The sequence below is a fragment of the Spea bombifrons genome, chromosome 1 (assembly GCF_027358695.1).
Source record: "Spea bombifrons isolate aSpeBom1 chromosome 1, aSpeBom1.2.pri, whole genome shotgun sequence".
NCBI lineage: Eukaryota > Metazoa > Chordata > Amphibia > Anura > Pelobatidae > Spea > Spea bombifrons.
The window spans coordinates 151,216,093-151,232,477 of record NC_071087.1 but is presented as its reverse complement, the minus strand read 5'-3'; the positions used below and the strand labels follow the sequence as shown (position 1 = coordinate 151,232,477).

At 44.7% G+C, this 16,385-nt stretch overlaps 1 protein-coding gene across 1 annotated transcript in view; it reads left to right on the top strand.

The window, feature by feature from the left end:
* Positions 1-2,486: 2,486 nt before the first annotated feature.
* Positions 2,487-16,385, top strand: part of NNT (nicotinamide nucleotide transhydrogenase) — a 38,162-nt gene continuing 24,263 nt past the window's right edge. The window contains exons 1-5 of the mRNA XM_053448078.1: positions 2,487-2,618; positions 9,606-9,797; positions 11,753-11,982; positions 12,680-12,897; positions 14,687-14,774. Coding sequence (XP_053304053.1) covers positions 9,647-9,797; positions 11,753-11,982; positions 12,680-12,897; positions 14,687-14,774 — 687 coding nt within the window. The 5' untranslated portion in view covers positions 2,487-2,618; positions 9,606-9,646. The remainder of the gene's footprint in view (positions 2,619-9,605; positions 9,798-11,752; positions 11,983-12,679; positions 12,898-14,686; positions 14,775-16,385) is intronic.

Here is a 16,385-nt window from a genome sequence, read left to right as displayed (position 1 = left end):
TCACACGGCACCCCTCCCACGGCTATTTGGACAGGTGCCATGAAATAGAGGACGGAAGTACACAGAGCGAGAGAAGACATAATGTGAAGCGAGGCAAGGTCATTTACAGAAGTCAGGCTGCAGATTCTGGAGAACAAGCAATAACCAAGCAGAGAAAGCGGCGGTCCCTGCTTGCGCCAGTCACACGCTTATGTCACCCAATACTTATTATTTGTATTTATTTGGCGGCGCAGTACGCAGTGCAGCGGGCGGGCGTGATGATCACAGCTGAAAATGCAGATAGTCTGCGGCTGCTGGCAGGGGCCTGATCGCGCCTGTTCTGGCCGGGTTCAGTTTAGTGAAAGTCACTAAGAAAGCATTCTATGACTTTTCCTGATCAGTAAAAAGAATGCGGCCGGGATAAATTCATTCTGCGAAAGCTTTAGGCACTCAGCAGCACTAAGAATGTTTTCAATGCTTCATTTAATGTCAGAGTATATCTCTGTTTTTACACTGTGCCATACCTGCAAACCGTCCTGCAATGTCTGGAGCAGTCCTGGGAACGAGGCTTCTGTGTCGGTTGTTGGCTGTCTGTTTATTGGGACTGCTGTTAGCCATTTGCATGCACAGTGAATAATATTTGAGGAACCTCAGCTTTTATATTGCAGACATCTATATTTGTACATACAAGCTAATTATCCATACATGTATGACAGCGCTACGTATAACACCATTAGCTGTAAAACATGCTGCATTTCAATTATTTTTTGGTCAAAAAGTCCGATCAACAAGAACATTCCATAGGTTCTTTTGGTGCAGTTTTAAAACATTGCTCTAGAATGACTTTTTATATATAACCCCGGATGCTCTTGCATTTTATCTCCTATCTATACAAACAGACTACATGAAAAGTATGCGGACACTCGACCATCACACCTATATGAGTTTGTTGGACATCCCGTTCCAAAACCATACACATTAATATGTAGTTGGTCTCCCCTTTGCAGCTATAATGGCTTCCACTCTTCTGGGAAGGCTTTCCACAAGATTTTTGAGTGTTTCTTTGAGACTTTTTGCCCATTTATCTAGTAGAGCATTTGTGAGGTCAGGCACTGATGTTGGATGAGAAGGCCTGGCTCACAATCTCTCTTCACACATAAAACGCCTGAGCGAGCCTATTGCTGTGATACAGAATTGTGTTTTGCTGTTTAATTATTCACTCCACACTGATTGTGCTGTGACAATATGTGCTGCGGAACTGAAAAATAAATGCTGGCACTCCTTACAGGGACCGTTAAATGTCCCCGACGCCCCACTGAAGAAGAATGCATGTAATCCGCGAGTCCTTCAATAGGTATCCTAAACAACAAAATAAATAGCCGCGGACATGGAGCTGCCCTCCTCCTTCACAGTCTGACGTTTCTTCAGGTATTTCTTTTTTCGAAGGTTGAAATTAATGTATTCTGGCCAAGCTACCTGTTACAGGCATTCCTAGGAACTTCTGGGCTCCGGCTACCCGGAGCCTTCCCTTGCGGGACGCGGCCAGGACTGCACACTGATGTCAGAGGGAGGTGCTCCTGACATCAGTGGGAGGTCCCGATGATGTCGGGGCATTCCTGCCGACAGCAGTGGGAAAACACCCCTATTTAAAGGGAAAATGGGCGGGGAGCGGGGCACGCCAAGACCCCGCTCCTGCGACCCAGAGGATTCGGGTCTTGACCCGGAGAAGCGGTGCTTCACCCAGCAATCTCCGGAGAGTTCCCAGGTATGGTTACAGGGGGAGGAGCACCTCTGCCACGGTGCGGTGCTGCTGCTCAATGGGCCGGTTAGAAGGTCACTGAGCTTCTCAACTGACACTATGGCGTACCGGCCAACTTTTACTCCAGATGTGGGAGGGGATATATAACACTACATTTCTCCGCCTACTTTAGGTCCCACCCCGTTCTGTCCCGGGGGGCCTGGAGCTTATTTACCTGCATTTAGGCTGCAAGTGTCTCTAAGACATACACAGCTTAACACAGCACTTCCTGTGCATGGTATAACTTATTATGCACATGCAGTATTTTTATGCTGGGACTTATCCGAATTTAACAGTACAGGACCCTGTAAATCAGGACTATAGGCAGATATGCTATGGAGGACTCCACCCTGTCACCACAGCCTCCAGTTAATTTCCGCCAGGTGCCCCAGGATATGACATCATATCCCAGCGCTCAGGGACTGAGGGGCAGCTGGTGGTGCAGCCCTGGGTGAGGCCTGCTGTTAATATGTCCCTGACTGGCAGTACTAGAGATAATGGGTCTGATGTTCTATTTAGTAGATTCCCTGCAGAGCTGGAGGACGTCACCGGGTCCCTGAGCATTAACTATAAGCCCAGCGCCCTGCCAATGGCCCAATGACCCCACAGCAGTAGCACCTCAGATTAGCACCAAGGGCAGAGCCTGGCATACAGGAGCTACACAGTCTGGAGGGGGAGGAGTCAAAGGCGATCACGTGACGCCGGCGACCCGCACTGCTTCCAGAGTCCTTCCGGTGCACTAAGTAAACTCCCCAGCTGCTTGTTCTCTCAGTCCCCCTGCCTGCAGCGGCCGGAGCGGGAGGTGCAGGGCTCTGCGGACTTCACTGCCAGCGGCTCTAAGGTTAGTGCACCGCAAGGTCCAGGCAACTAACAGAGAGACCCGGGAGTGGGGACGGGAATTACTGCAACCGGGTTACGGTGAATGTAACATCTGGACCCGGGGGTGGGAGATTGAGATCACTCTCCGGAGTCGTCTCTATGGGGGGTGCCAAACAGCTGGTCTGCTGCAGATCCCATACGAGTTTCTAGCATTGACTCGTTGGCAGTTTAGGAGTGCAGAGAGGGCCGCTGTCTGGGGTAATGTGCTTGTGAAGGCTGCCTCTGCATTAGGGTCACAGTGTTGCCCCCCATTAAACTTCCTTTCTGCGGCTTTAATAAACGCACTGCTGTTTTCTGCTTTACGTATCATCCTTAAAAGGTTCTATGCGGAGACGTTGCTTTATCTCATCTCTTTGAGGGGGTAAATAAGGGCAAAACACTCTGTGCCAAGGTCTTTACTACCCCAGGGGTCATGGCACCAAGGTGACACTTGGCACCATGTCGTTTAGTTTGTAGCGCAGACCGATCCAATGTGCAAACCGGCAGACGCACACAGCACCGACTGCCACTGGGCAACAGGTGCCCTGCAGTCACTGGAATCAAGTGTGTGCCCATAGCATGCAGATTGCCGCTTAGGACTGCACAGCCCATTAAAACAATGGTATGTGCAGCCCTTTTAATGCCAATAGTTAAAGGCGACAGCCCTACAAACAGCTGCAGTGCTGCCCCTTTGTGTGGTATATATGTTTTTATATATTATATGTACACATGTGTATAATATATATGTGATGTGTGTATGTATATATATATATATATATATATATATATATATATATATATATATACAATAAGCATGTGACGTGCAGTGGGGCCCCGCTCAGCGCATGCCTGTATTTGGTAGTCTATATGTATGGAGGGTCGCCTGGTGTCCGATGAATGAGATCCGCCGGCGCGCAGACTGACAGGGAGCTAGCCAATCGGGCGATTGCCGCGTTGCTTGTTTAAAAATAGAAGCTTCACCTCGCTCGATCTGGCCAATCATAAAAGCGAATTCGCTTAGGGGGCGTTTCCTGACGTGGCGACGCAAACTGCTTGACCGTCCCGAGGCACAGCAGGCAGAGGAGGCTGCTGGTAGGTTACACTTGGTTTGTCCTTGAGGGAGTGACGCAGCCTGGGTTGCTAGGCAACTCCCAGGCGGTGTAGGAAGCGCTTGCAAGCCTTCAGTGGCACAGGCCTGGCTCAGGTTACCGTTACTGGGTACGGTTAAGCTGGGTACATGTGGGGGGCTGTGTGTATTGTGACCGGGTCAGTACTGTCAGAGGCATGGCTGCAGAGTCATCGGCTCTAAAACATTGTAAAAGACTTTGTGAATCACACCCGTGCTTATCTGAGGTAGAAGCTGCCGGCCTCATCCTGAACAGACCTAGAGCCAGTGCTGCAGCTGCCTGGGTGTGATGATGTCACACGTATGAACAGGTCTGGCCAAAATAACTTTCTCTGCATGGAGAATAGTTGGGGTGAGGGCAATCTCCAGAATACCCCCTCCCCCCCGTGCATTTGCACGCACCGGGCCTCTGCTGAACGCACCGGAGTGCGTGCGGTGGCTGCAGTGCCCCTTTAAGTAAAACTTTCCACCGGTGCCTGGATGTTATCAGTTGTCTCTTTGGTTCGGAGAAAGGAACGCTCTGAGTACGAACGCTCCGCTGGCTGTCGAGTTTTACCTTCAGTAACAGTATTGTTGCCAGCCTTTTCCTGGAAAGAGCGTCCCCCCCCGTGACTGGCTTCATATTTACTTTGCTATTTTTGTTTTTCTTACCTACTGCTCTGAAGAATTGCCTTATTTACGACCTTAAAACGCAGACTGTGCGCCCGCCGACCGCCTGTGTCTCCGAGTGAAGGGCGGTTAGGATAGGGGTTGCTACCCCAGTAGAGCGACGCTCCGGCCATCGTATGCGCTGTGATGAGTGACCCCTTCACATTTTCGTGGTGGTCTCTTGCTGAGTCCCCTGGCTGCCCCTTTCTCTGGTGCTGGCTATTTTCAGTGCCGGGGCTGTGGTTTCTGCTGACATGTGATCTATTTGCCTGCAGCCATTACTTGTGGGGCTGTCAGGGACCCTCGGATGTCCCTTATAAGGTTGTAGGCTGCTGGTGGAGAAGAGTTTACGCCGCACGTTACTTCTGTTGTCCGGAACACGCAGCAGAGGAAGAAGCCGTATTGGTAGCCCACCCCAGCAGCAGCTCCAGACTTCACTTCTTTAAAATGCCACCCGTGTGTTTGTTGTACTATTTAGTAGAGAGATTATTAAAATTGGCTTTTTTTAAAAAAGAAATGTGATTTTTGGTCATTATTTGGTAAACAATCTTCCCAGAAGCACGCGTTAAACCTATATATCATTTCATTTACTGTTTTGTATCCCAAAAACCAGGGTTTTCTTTCAGCGTCTAATTGTCCCCACAGCTACAGAAGCTGAAGAAATGACCCCAAAGTATAATTACTCGTCCAGGTTGGATTTGCGTCTTTTTCAGAAATAACACGGCACGTGAAGTGCGCTTCTTGTTTTCCTTTAGCAGTAAGAAGGTCTGGGCCGTCCCTGTATAATGCATAATTTAATGCATCAGACCAGAGGAGCCCAACTAAACAAGCCAGGAATTCTGTATACCCCTACCTGAAAACAAGTCCTTCAATAAACGGTATGATTGAGACCCCTGTGCAGCCCCTGAGGGCCGCAGGCTGGGGTTTACGCACCCCTGAATTCTACCATCCAAGCTAGACCATCCAAGCTCCTTCTGCAGAAGATCCTCGCTGTGGTGTTACAGTGACGTCAAGGATTTGAAATCATCTCTCTCTCTCCTTAGTGAATAAGACCCCACTTTGGGAATTCTTGTACCGTAGCAGTTAGGACGGGTGTGCAACTCCAGGTCTTGGAGGGTGTAAACGGTTCACGAGTTCTGCATGTCCTGGGGTGGAAATAAACGGTGTCATTCTGTGATGTTTGGCCCTGTGTCAGAATACCTCTGGTTGTCAACTTCAAACTTTTGGGTGATTATTAGTATTATTGTAATATTTTTTTAGTGAAACGGCAGATAAAACTGGCTGATTGGTTACTACGTGCCGTCAGGCTGTGTGTGTGTTTCTGTGCCGCGGGACTTTACCCGGCCGGTCCCACTCGTGTTTTTGGCAGCCGCTCGTCGCTGAACTCGCCGTTACCTAGAAAAATTCCTCTGACGTACGTCGGCGCAAACAGTGAAAGCTTTTCTCACGTTACTTGGATTCTTGCCTGAGGAATCGTATGTTTTTTTAGTTTTTTTTTTTTTTTTTTTTTTTTTTTCTTCAAGTTTAAAAAGTGAAAAAAAAAAAAACAAACAAACCTTGAACCCGCCTGTGCCTTTTAACACTTACAATCCTGGAGATTTCTTCTGTATGGGGAGAATAGAATAGCTAAATCTCCCGTTTTGACTTGGTTAACGTCCATGACGATTAGCTTGGATTTCCGTTAAAGGGACACGTTTGGTAAACAGAGCGCTGGTTGTCGCTGGTTTTGCCCCCGCAGGAACTACGTGTCCAGAAGCTGTTTGGGGAGAATTGTGTCCATAAAAGTTACGAAGTAGCTGTGTTTTGTTATCTTATCGCCTCTAACGGCTGTGAGCGGCCCTCGCTTTCCCTTTTCTGTTAATGTTCGCAGTGAATGCGCTGACCTCCTCGCTCTCTCCTTCCTGGCAAATAGTTGTAAAACAGGTCGAAGGCAAAGTGACCTTGTTCCAAGTGGAGCTATAACGGAAAGGTTCGCGCATGTACAGCTGCTGTAGTATCACGCTTTTGATCTGCGTAGCGACGCCTGACTCATGCCGTGGTTTAGGTAAATTTTAGGTGGCTTTTGCCCTCGACGCCGGCTAATTTTATTTTATGATGGAGTTTGATGCTTGTTGCTTTGTGTAAATTGGAACATGAAATGTTTAAAGTTGGAAAACTGATTGAAACCAGGAAGTGTAAGTATGCAGACTTCCTATACCTTCTCATTAGCACTTATTGATGACACTGAAGCCTATCAAAGGGCTCGACAAACCTTGAGCGCCAGGTCACCATGGCGACTAGAAAGCAGTTCCTTGTGCCAACGGGTTTGCAGGGCTGCCATCATGAATCCGGTGTAGCAGGTGACATGAGGTGCTCAGCCGGCTCACAGTGCCCGCTACACGACCCCACTGGCTGCCTCACCGGCCTCCCTCAGGAAAGCATAGTGTGCCAGATTCATTATGGCAGAAGATAGGCAGTGGTGTGCAGGTGAGAGTGTAGTGTCGCTGTGTGTACTTGAGCCCTGCGCAGGACTGTCTTTTTTTTTTTTTTTTTTTTCCTTTCACCCGCTCCCGCCACATGTGTTCCACTCCCGCCCGCTCCCTTACCTGAACTGCAGATTTCCCGCGCAGCCCCGCCTTCGAGTTGCTCCCTCACAAGCGTCTCTTCTCTTGTTCCGCCCAGAAACACAGCGGAGTCATGGGAAGTGCAGTCCCTTGAAGTACAGTGTGTACTGTAGTGTGTGTGTGTGTGTGTACTGTAGTGTCATTGTGAGTCTGTATACTTTGTGTGTGTGTGTGCGCATGTGTATGAGTGTAGTGCTAGCGTGTATGGCGTTGTTTCTTACAGTATATGTTATGGTGTTAGAGTGTATCTATTGGTGTAAAGTGTTTACATGAGTGCAGAATGTTAGCTTGTGTCTGTTACTGTATGGTGTTAGCGTGTCTACATGTATGTTAGTGGATGGCAGGGCTCAACAAACCCCAGGAACCAGGTTAGCTAATATATAAAAATAACATGATTACGGAAGAAAAGAAAGAGCTGGCTCTTAGATCCAAGCCAAATTTGTCGACCCTAGCCTGTCATATGTATGTTGGCAAAATATCCGTGTTCAGCTAACAGACATGTGATTGGCTGCCGGTACTCATTGATTTTAATCATTGACTAGAATGGGAGTTTAGTTGAGGGTAGGGCTGCAACTAACGATTATTTTAATAATCGATTAGTTGGCCGATTATTTTTTCGATTAATCGGATAAAAAAAACGAATGTAAATTTTTCATTTATTTAAAATAATTTACTAAACAAATGATGTTAAATACAAACAGCAGAATAAAAAAACTTTGATAATACATTTCTTGTCTTTATTTCCCAACCAGCCCCCCAATATATGCACATTTGAGCCCAGGCTTGCTACGCTGCCTCCCAGACATGCCATGCTGCCCCCCCACATATGCCACGCTGCCTACCACAGCACTCCACGCTGCCTCCCACATCTGCCACTCCACGCTGCCTCCCACATCTGCCACTCCACGCTGCCTCCCACATCTGCCACTCCACGCTGCCTCCCACATCTGCCACTCCACTCTACCCCCCACATGCCACTGTGCCTGATACGCCTTATACCCCCTGAAACACCACTCCATCCTCCCCAGACATGCCACCCTGCCCTCCCCACATATGCCACGCCATGCTGCCTCCCACATCTGCCACTCCACAATGCCTCCCACATATGCCACGCTGCCTCCCACATCTGCCACTGTGCCTGATACGCCTTATATCCCCACTCCATCCTCCCCAGACATGCCACCCTGCCTCCCAGACATGCCACTTCTCTACCCCCAGATATGCCACTCTACCCCCAGATATGCCTTATACACCCTGATACACCACTCCGTCCTCCCCAGACATGCCACACTGCCCTCCCCACATATGCCTTATATACTGTATATGCCTTATACCCCCAGATATGTCACTTCACTGCCCCCAGGATTTAGATTCCCCTAAATTAACCCTAAACTCCCCATTAACCATAACTGCCCCTAAATTAACCCTTAACACCCCCTTAACCACAGCATCCCCTAAATTAACCCTAAAGACCCCATCAACCACAGCATCCCCTAAATTAACCCTAAACACACCATTAACCACAACTGCCTCAAATTAACCCCAAACACGCCATTAACCACAGCTGCTTCTAAATTAACCCTAAACACCCTATTAACATAACTGCCCCTAAATTAACCCTAAACACCCCACTAACCATAACTGCCCCTAAATTAACCCCCACCTCCCCTAACTTTCAGTAGCCCAAATTATATATATATATATATATATTACATACATATATACATATATATATATATACATATACTTACAGTTAGATGAGTGTCACAGCCATGTGGTTCTGGCCTGGAGAAGGAAGGGGCGGGGCCAGTTGTCACAGTGATTACAGGGAGGGGGAGTAAGTAGGAGCTGCTGCTGTGAGACGGTGAGTCAGACTAAACGGATTATATAATGAGGGGGATTTTTCAGAGCGTTTGCTAGGAAAAAACCCTCATTTTATAATCGATAATAATCGATTCAACTAATCGATAATGAAATTCGTTGCCAACGAATTTCATTATCGATTATTATCGATTTTATCGATTAGTTGTTGCAGCCCTAGTTGAGGGCACGCACAGGTATACTGGTGAATGCTGCCTGCTTTAGGTGGAGGCGACTGGGGAGGGATTAGGTGAGACTCACTCCAGCAGCTAAAGTATGTATGTCTGCATGCAGCGGAACGCGTTGGGGTTCACGCCACTCCAGTAACTTGAAAACAGGGTTGGCGAGCTCCTCGAAACATCACCTCCTTATTATTGATAATTGATAAGCTTTGAGCATCTTCTCATACTGAAGGAAACCACTAAATCAGAATGAGATGTCATCGTGCCAATATACACTCCCACAATGCACCTCCATGCTTTCGCCTGCTCCCGATAAAATGCATCCAATCCTCATGATCCGTGTTTGTTCTCCCGAGAGATCTCTGACCACACACTGCACTGTCTGGTGGCAGGTGGACTGTAAGCGTTATCTGCAGCGTAGACCTGTTCATCTCTTTGCAATGTGTTCTTCCATAAATACGAGGACTCGAAGAATATTTCAGCCTTTTGCTGCGAGGCGGGGGTTAATTGACTGGTGTGATAATCCATACTGCTGTGCTGTTTCTCTGCAGGTTGGAATTGCGAAGCGTCGAGGCCGTAAGATCCGGACACCATGGCTGGCCTCCTGAGATCAGTGGCAACCAGCTGCTCAAGTCCCCTGTTCAGCAGTGTTATTTCCCTGAAGGTTCAGACTGTGAAGACACCATGCCTGCGCATGTTCCGCACTCACCGAGCACTTTGGTGCCAGCAGCCCGTAAAACCAGGTAACCTCAATGTGTACCTAATGTGTGTGACAGCTTGTCTGCGTTCAGGCCATGACACCCAAGCCTATGCTATGTATGACAAAACCATTTTATTTCATTGACTTTTTAGCATTTATACTTTTTTTTATATCAAGCTAACTTAGCACATCTGTTCTCATGCTAGAAAACTGGGCCGAACGTATAAACAGTAACTTTTATCAAAGTTTGAAAAGTGATTTTGTTCCAGTGGAATGGCCCAATCAGCAGCAACATCCCATCGGTCGCTATGGTGACAAGACCACCAAAACTGTTAGAATCACAAACCTTGTTGAATCTATTGGTTCGTAATGGTTGGAGTGAAGCAGCGATACGTTTAGGTGTATGTTTACTATACTATGGGCGCTCGGGTGAGTTTAGAGTTCCCACTGTGTCTTTTCTATGCTGTAAGAAGAAGCGGTTGCGTCTTTACAAAGAATGGCAGGGCTGGCAATTTAATTTTTTCTGTGTTCTGCTGCCCTCTGCTGTCCTTGAGCGGAACAGTTTTCCTCAAGGTCCCTGTATATATAGAAGGACTTGTCTTTTGTTAAATTTGTTTTGTATATTCCATACATTCTTAAATACCATAACTCTTTTAAACTCTATATTTGTGTGTCTATATATTTATTAACACATACATAATATATTGTATTTCAGAATGTGATAATCCATGAATCTTTAAATTGTATGATAGGTCAAAAGAAGCAAGAGCTCCTCATTCAAATTCTTATGCGCGATCCCGCAACTTCTTTGTAACCTACCAACACAAAAAAATTGACAGCACCCTCAAGTGAGGGCTGGCAACTCTTGGCCTGTGGGGCAAGTACAAGCAGGTGGCCCTCTTGCTCTCCATCTCTGAGGATAACAAAGCAAGAATTCAGCGCATACCAACCAACATAGTTAAAAAAAAAAACAAAACAAAAAACACCTGTCTAAGGCATAAATATTGGGGATTCTATCATGCTATATGGCCATGTATCTCGAAGCCCGCCACTACGTCAAATTACCCCAAGTTTGGCGAGTGCTATCTAATTTTCATGGCTATATTGCTTACAAAGGAGCTAAATCAGTGGGACTGCAGTGTATTATAACCCAGTGAGACTCCCAAGAAACTTAAAGCCCTCTGTGGGCAATATAATATTAATAACCCATGTGTTTGGCAATGTAGTGTAAATGAGTCCCCAATTTTTATGTCTTAGTTGTTTTTTCAAATGGTATGTTTGGATTCTTGCTTGTTTTGAATTTATTAGTCATTATCATTCTAGCAGCAACCTGGGAATCTGTGTGATATTTTCCATATATATATATATATATATATATTTTTGTTTTTACCTGAAAGTTAGAAGCACAGATATATATAATTTTTTTTACCACTTTTATTTGAACATTCGTTTCCCGGAGCTAAGGGATAAAGCTAGAACCAGGAAAATCTTCCTAGGACCATTATACCTAGTCCACCAAACATTAAAGTTCACGTTTTGCAGGTGGCGTTCTTCTAGCATCTATAATCCCAGAATTGTCCTACGGGCTGCCAGATGTTTGAGTGTTTTGAAAATTAGATTCCAGTGTCCATTGGTGTCGAGCCCTAAACTACACGGGCTCATCTATGGCGTCTTGACCGTGAAAAACGTATATTTAATTAAGCTTTTAGTTATTTTATTGACATTTCCTCTTGAGGTCATTAGTGTAACGGGCCGTTTTCCAAGCCTCCGCACTCGATGGTCCGGTTATTAGTGTTTGCCGTTTACTGCTGTTTCCACCTTGCGGTAACGGGCAACTCCAGCAGGACAAACCTATTTTGGGTTGAAAATGGCATCCTGTGGCAACACCACATTGAAATTCCCTGGCGATGATTGTGTGTGACGTTTCTAACACCGCTCATGACTTGTTTAAAAATGTTTTCTGGCGTTTTTGGTCTCATATATTCTTTCTCTTTCCAGGGATTCCATACAAACAGCTGACAGTGGGCGTGCCCAAGGAGATCTTCCAGAACGAGAGACGAGTGGCGCTGTCACCTGCAGGGGTACAGGCTCTGGTCAAACAAGGTTTCAATGTTGTGGTGGAAGCGGGCGCAGGTGATGCATCCAAATTCTCAGATGACCAATACAGAGAAGCTGGTGCCGTAATCCAGGGGACCAAGGAAGTGCTGGGGTCGGACCTGGTCCTGAAGGTAAAAAATATTATTTTTATTAATATGACATCATTACTATCCCTGGAAGAGACTATATAGTCTTAGTTCCCTGAGATCTAGTTATTAAAACTTGTTGCCTAATTTATTTTTTTTTAATGCAATACTGTTCAAAAGTTTGGGGTCATGAAAAACAAGGAACATGTCTGGCTGTAACATAATTGCAAAAGGGTTTCCTAATGATCAATTAGCCTATAAACTTGGATTTGCGAACATGACGTGGCATCGGAAAAATGGAATAATAAAAGGCCTTTGTACACCTATGAAAATACTCCATTAAAAATCCATTATTTTAATGAACAAAATTTGCTTTCTTTTATAAACGAGGACATTTCTCAGTGACCCCAAACTTGTGAGTGGTAGTGCGTGTACTGAGCATTAAAATTAGAACGTGGATATGTATTATAAAACGTATCTGCGTTTGGTGTGTGTGTGTATATATATATATATATATATATATATATATATATATATATATATATTTTATTTATTTATTTTCCTTTGCTGTCCTTGCCTTCCTTTGTAAATTTATGTGTCATGGAAATTGTGTGCACTTCCACCAGCTTGCTGTTTGACCCCCGTCATAGGTTTGACCCCCATCAGTGTTGTTTCTCATTTCTGAGCTTTACTGCAGCACCGAACCGCTTGCCTTGTTCCCTAATCCACTGGATTTTTCTAGGTGCGGGCGCCCATGTTAAATCCGCTGCTGGGAGTGCATGAAGTGGACCTCTTCAAACCTTCGTCTACCCTCATCAGCTTTATTTACCCTGCACAAAACGCAGAGCTGCTCAACAAACTTGCGGAGAAAAAGGCAACTGTATTGGCCATGGACCAGGTGCCACGTGTTACAATCGCTCAGGGATATGATGCGCTGAGCTCCATGGCAAACATTGCAGGGTAGGTAACTTCTTCTGTGTTCTTCTCGCCAGCCGTAACTTAAACAGGGATTATCTTCCAGCTGCCTATAGAAGAACATTTTTATCTTGGTTGTTGCTTTTTTCCGCTTGAATGGATACAAGCAAATACTTTGGTACAAGGCCAGACCCATGTGAGAAATACGTATGGATCCGCGAAAGCCTAGCTATACTTATCTCAGAAACTCAGTGTGCCGTGTACAGTATGGCTGACACAATCTGATCTCATGTGGCAGCCTCTGTATCATATAAATAGTAAAATTTCCCTGTTTACCCTCAGTATGTCATTTGTATTTTGTGACACGGCAGCCTGTCTGGATACTAGATAGGCTAACGGGCTGTATCTCTGAAACTGATAGTAAAACATTCATATGTACAGAAAAAAACTAAGGCTCAGGGCCAAAGAAATGTCAGTAGCTACATGTAAAGATGAGACTTTACCCTTCTGGTGGACACGGAAGCAATGAGTTTTAGTGTTGCTGCTTGAAAGGTTTAACTCATTCAGTCCCCTTAGGACATACCTGTACGTCCTTAAAACCTCTTACAAGAAGCCCATTAGGACTTACAGGTACGCTACCCAGGAGATCAGGCTCTCAATGCAGGTACACCGTCATTCAAGGAATGCCTGCTCACTGGTAGGGGGTCACTGCTGACACCCACTGGAAGTTCACTTGTCCACAGGAGTGTCTCAGCAGGGTCTTTCTAGACTCTCCCATTGCGCCCCCTGATGACTGACGTAATTATTGCAATTGGCATTGCAGGCGCTATGGAGCCCTGCTTGCTGATCATATCATGATCAGCACAAACTGATCAAGAGGAGGAGGAGAAGAAGAAAAATAAGTTTTCCCCTTCCAAAAAAATGGAAAACAAAAATTAAAGGGAAAAAATTGATAGGGTATCTACTGATGTCGCATTATTTACTCGCATAAAAAATGTATGAGAGATCCCCAGAGGGGGCTTGAGCACTGGGAAGAGTACAAAAAGAACAAAATATAAATATTTTTTCAAATTTATATAAAAAGTGCCCCTTTGCCCTTCCATTATAAGTATGAAAAAATACAATCCAATAGAATAGCATTAAACTGTAATGTGGGGTACAATATAACGCATGGATGTGGGCCTCTGGAACATAAAATGTATTTGAGCTATGACTGTAATCAGTAGATCTTCCTGAACAAATATTGGGCCATTGTTAGGCTGTGACACGGTATAGAAGAAAATTTAAGCAAGATTACAAAAATTAGATTTTCATCTGTTATCACTGATAATTTTTTTTGTGTATGTCTATGATTTTAAAAGAAGGTCCTACTTCTCCTGAACAAAAGGATGTAACGTTTTAGCAGGTTCATCCAATATGGAAAAGAGGAATTATGGTTTAACAAACGTATATTAAAAATGACTAAAAATATTTTGGTCCTTTTGACTATGAAAAGCCCCGGGTCTGAAGGGGTTAAGTAAGTGTGTGTGTGTTTTTTATTTATTTATTTATTTTTTTCTAATCTATTTATTGATCTAAAATGAGTGTGAAATTCTACTCGGGTTTTAGCGATGCTAATGAACGATCTTTTATGTAGAAGTTACGTGTATCATCCGTTAGAGCCATTTCGTCACGTAAGCAGTTAGCACCCCGGATGCGAGGATACCTTCCTTCGTTCTATCGCTGTAAGGACGGCTATGAGAGGATTGTCGTCTACAAAAATTGATCAGCTTGAGGGATGGATTTGTTGCGTCTTCGTTGTATTAAATGACTCTTTCTCTTTCCTGCCCTGCAGCTACAAAGCGGTTGTTTTGGCTGCAAACAACTTTGGGCGTTTTTTCACCGGTCAGATCACGGCAGCTGGCAAGGTCCCGCCAGCAAAGGTAAGCTTTTACAAAAACCTGTGGGAATTGTGCAACGTACGGCGCATGCGTGGACTTGTATACAAAACCATACTTTCTCACTCCAGGGGGAAGCTTAACTATAAATTCCTCTGTTTCTAACTACATATACCTTGTGTATCTTAAGTAGCTAAGATGGCTGCTCCATTTGGAATGCTCAGAATGTGGGATTCTAATGCTTCTATATTATATATTGCTGCTTGAGTTTGTAAACACCTTTACATAGGTTTATTTTGCAAACTGTGAAATAGAATTATAGAATTGAATAGAATTATGAATTGAGTGACTGATTCCTGCCAAAGGCGTGTTTCGTGTGGCCAGCAGATGGCGCTGTTGTTCCAAGAAGCGTTTTCCGATTTCACAACATGCCAGAGATGGTCCGGAGGGAAGTTCTCGGCTCTTGTGGACGGACTCTTCTGGAAAGACACAAGGGATCTTTCTGCACAAGTCATTCTAAGTATATCTGACGTGTCCTGTATTAGGATTTCATTGCAGATATACTTAGTTCAATCCTGATTTGTATTGATCGTTTGATCATTCCTTTAAAGTGGCTTTCAGTGGCCATAGCTGTCACTTTACACTTAAGTGCACACAAATAAACCTATGTATTGTGTACGGATTTAAATTGATAATATACCCACATTGAATGTATACCATGGGAGCATCCGTCTTATGTTTCTGCGCTGAGAGTTCTCCACCCTGTTACCTTAATGATTATTGATGGTCGGTTCAGGAAGATTTTGGAAGAATGAAAAGGAGAAGAGAGACCCTTCTAGGAATGAAAATTGGATGCTTAATGCTAGTTTTGTCTCATTGAGACGGATTTCTGCTTCCCTGAATGAAACCTCTGAACAAAACATTGGCTGTAGGTTTTCAGGAAATACAGTAAAGCTAAACGCTGTGACGGTGATATTATGACCGTGTGTGTATACCTTCTAGATACCAGCCACCTATTCTGAAACACAAATGGTCATCATTACGGACCATTACCAAACAAAATCCTTGTTATCCCTGTCTGATTAGAAAGGATAAGATAGTAATCACCTGCAGGTACTTCTTTGTCTGTGGATTAAAAAAGAAAATGTATGTTGATTTGTTTCATCTCGCTAATTTAAATAAACATCCTATTTAGTGTCTGGGAGGAATCTGTGGCTTTCACGTGGAGAATTATAGTCTCGCAGATACTTTAATCTCTGGAAAACTATAAAAAAATAAAATTATGTGAAGTTAGAATTCTCTATCCTACACTTAATAGTTCTGTGTACCTAATAATAAAATTAATCTGTATGAGAAACCCACCTTCTCTTTATGCTAAGAGAACTGTGATCTTAACTAGTTGTTCTCTCTATTTAATTTTTTTAAATCTTTTTTTCCTCCCCGTGAAAGCCACAGATCCCTAAGGGGACTGGGTTCATCACCAGGAATTAGGTACATTTACATTGCCGGTAAACTCTGCGTCAGGTAAAATAAGTCTACATATTCCAACAGTGACACGGATTGAGAAACAAAACTCTAGCGCTGCCTCATTGATGTCTTACCTTTGCGTAAAAACTCTACAATGGAGGAGCCAGAATGGTCACCAGCTTTAGTTTT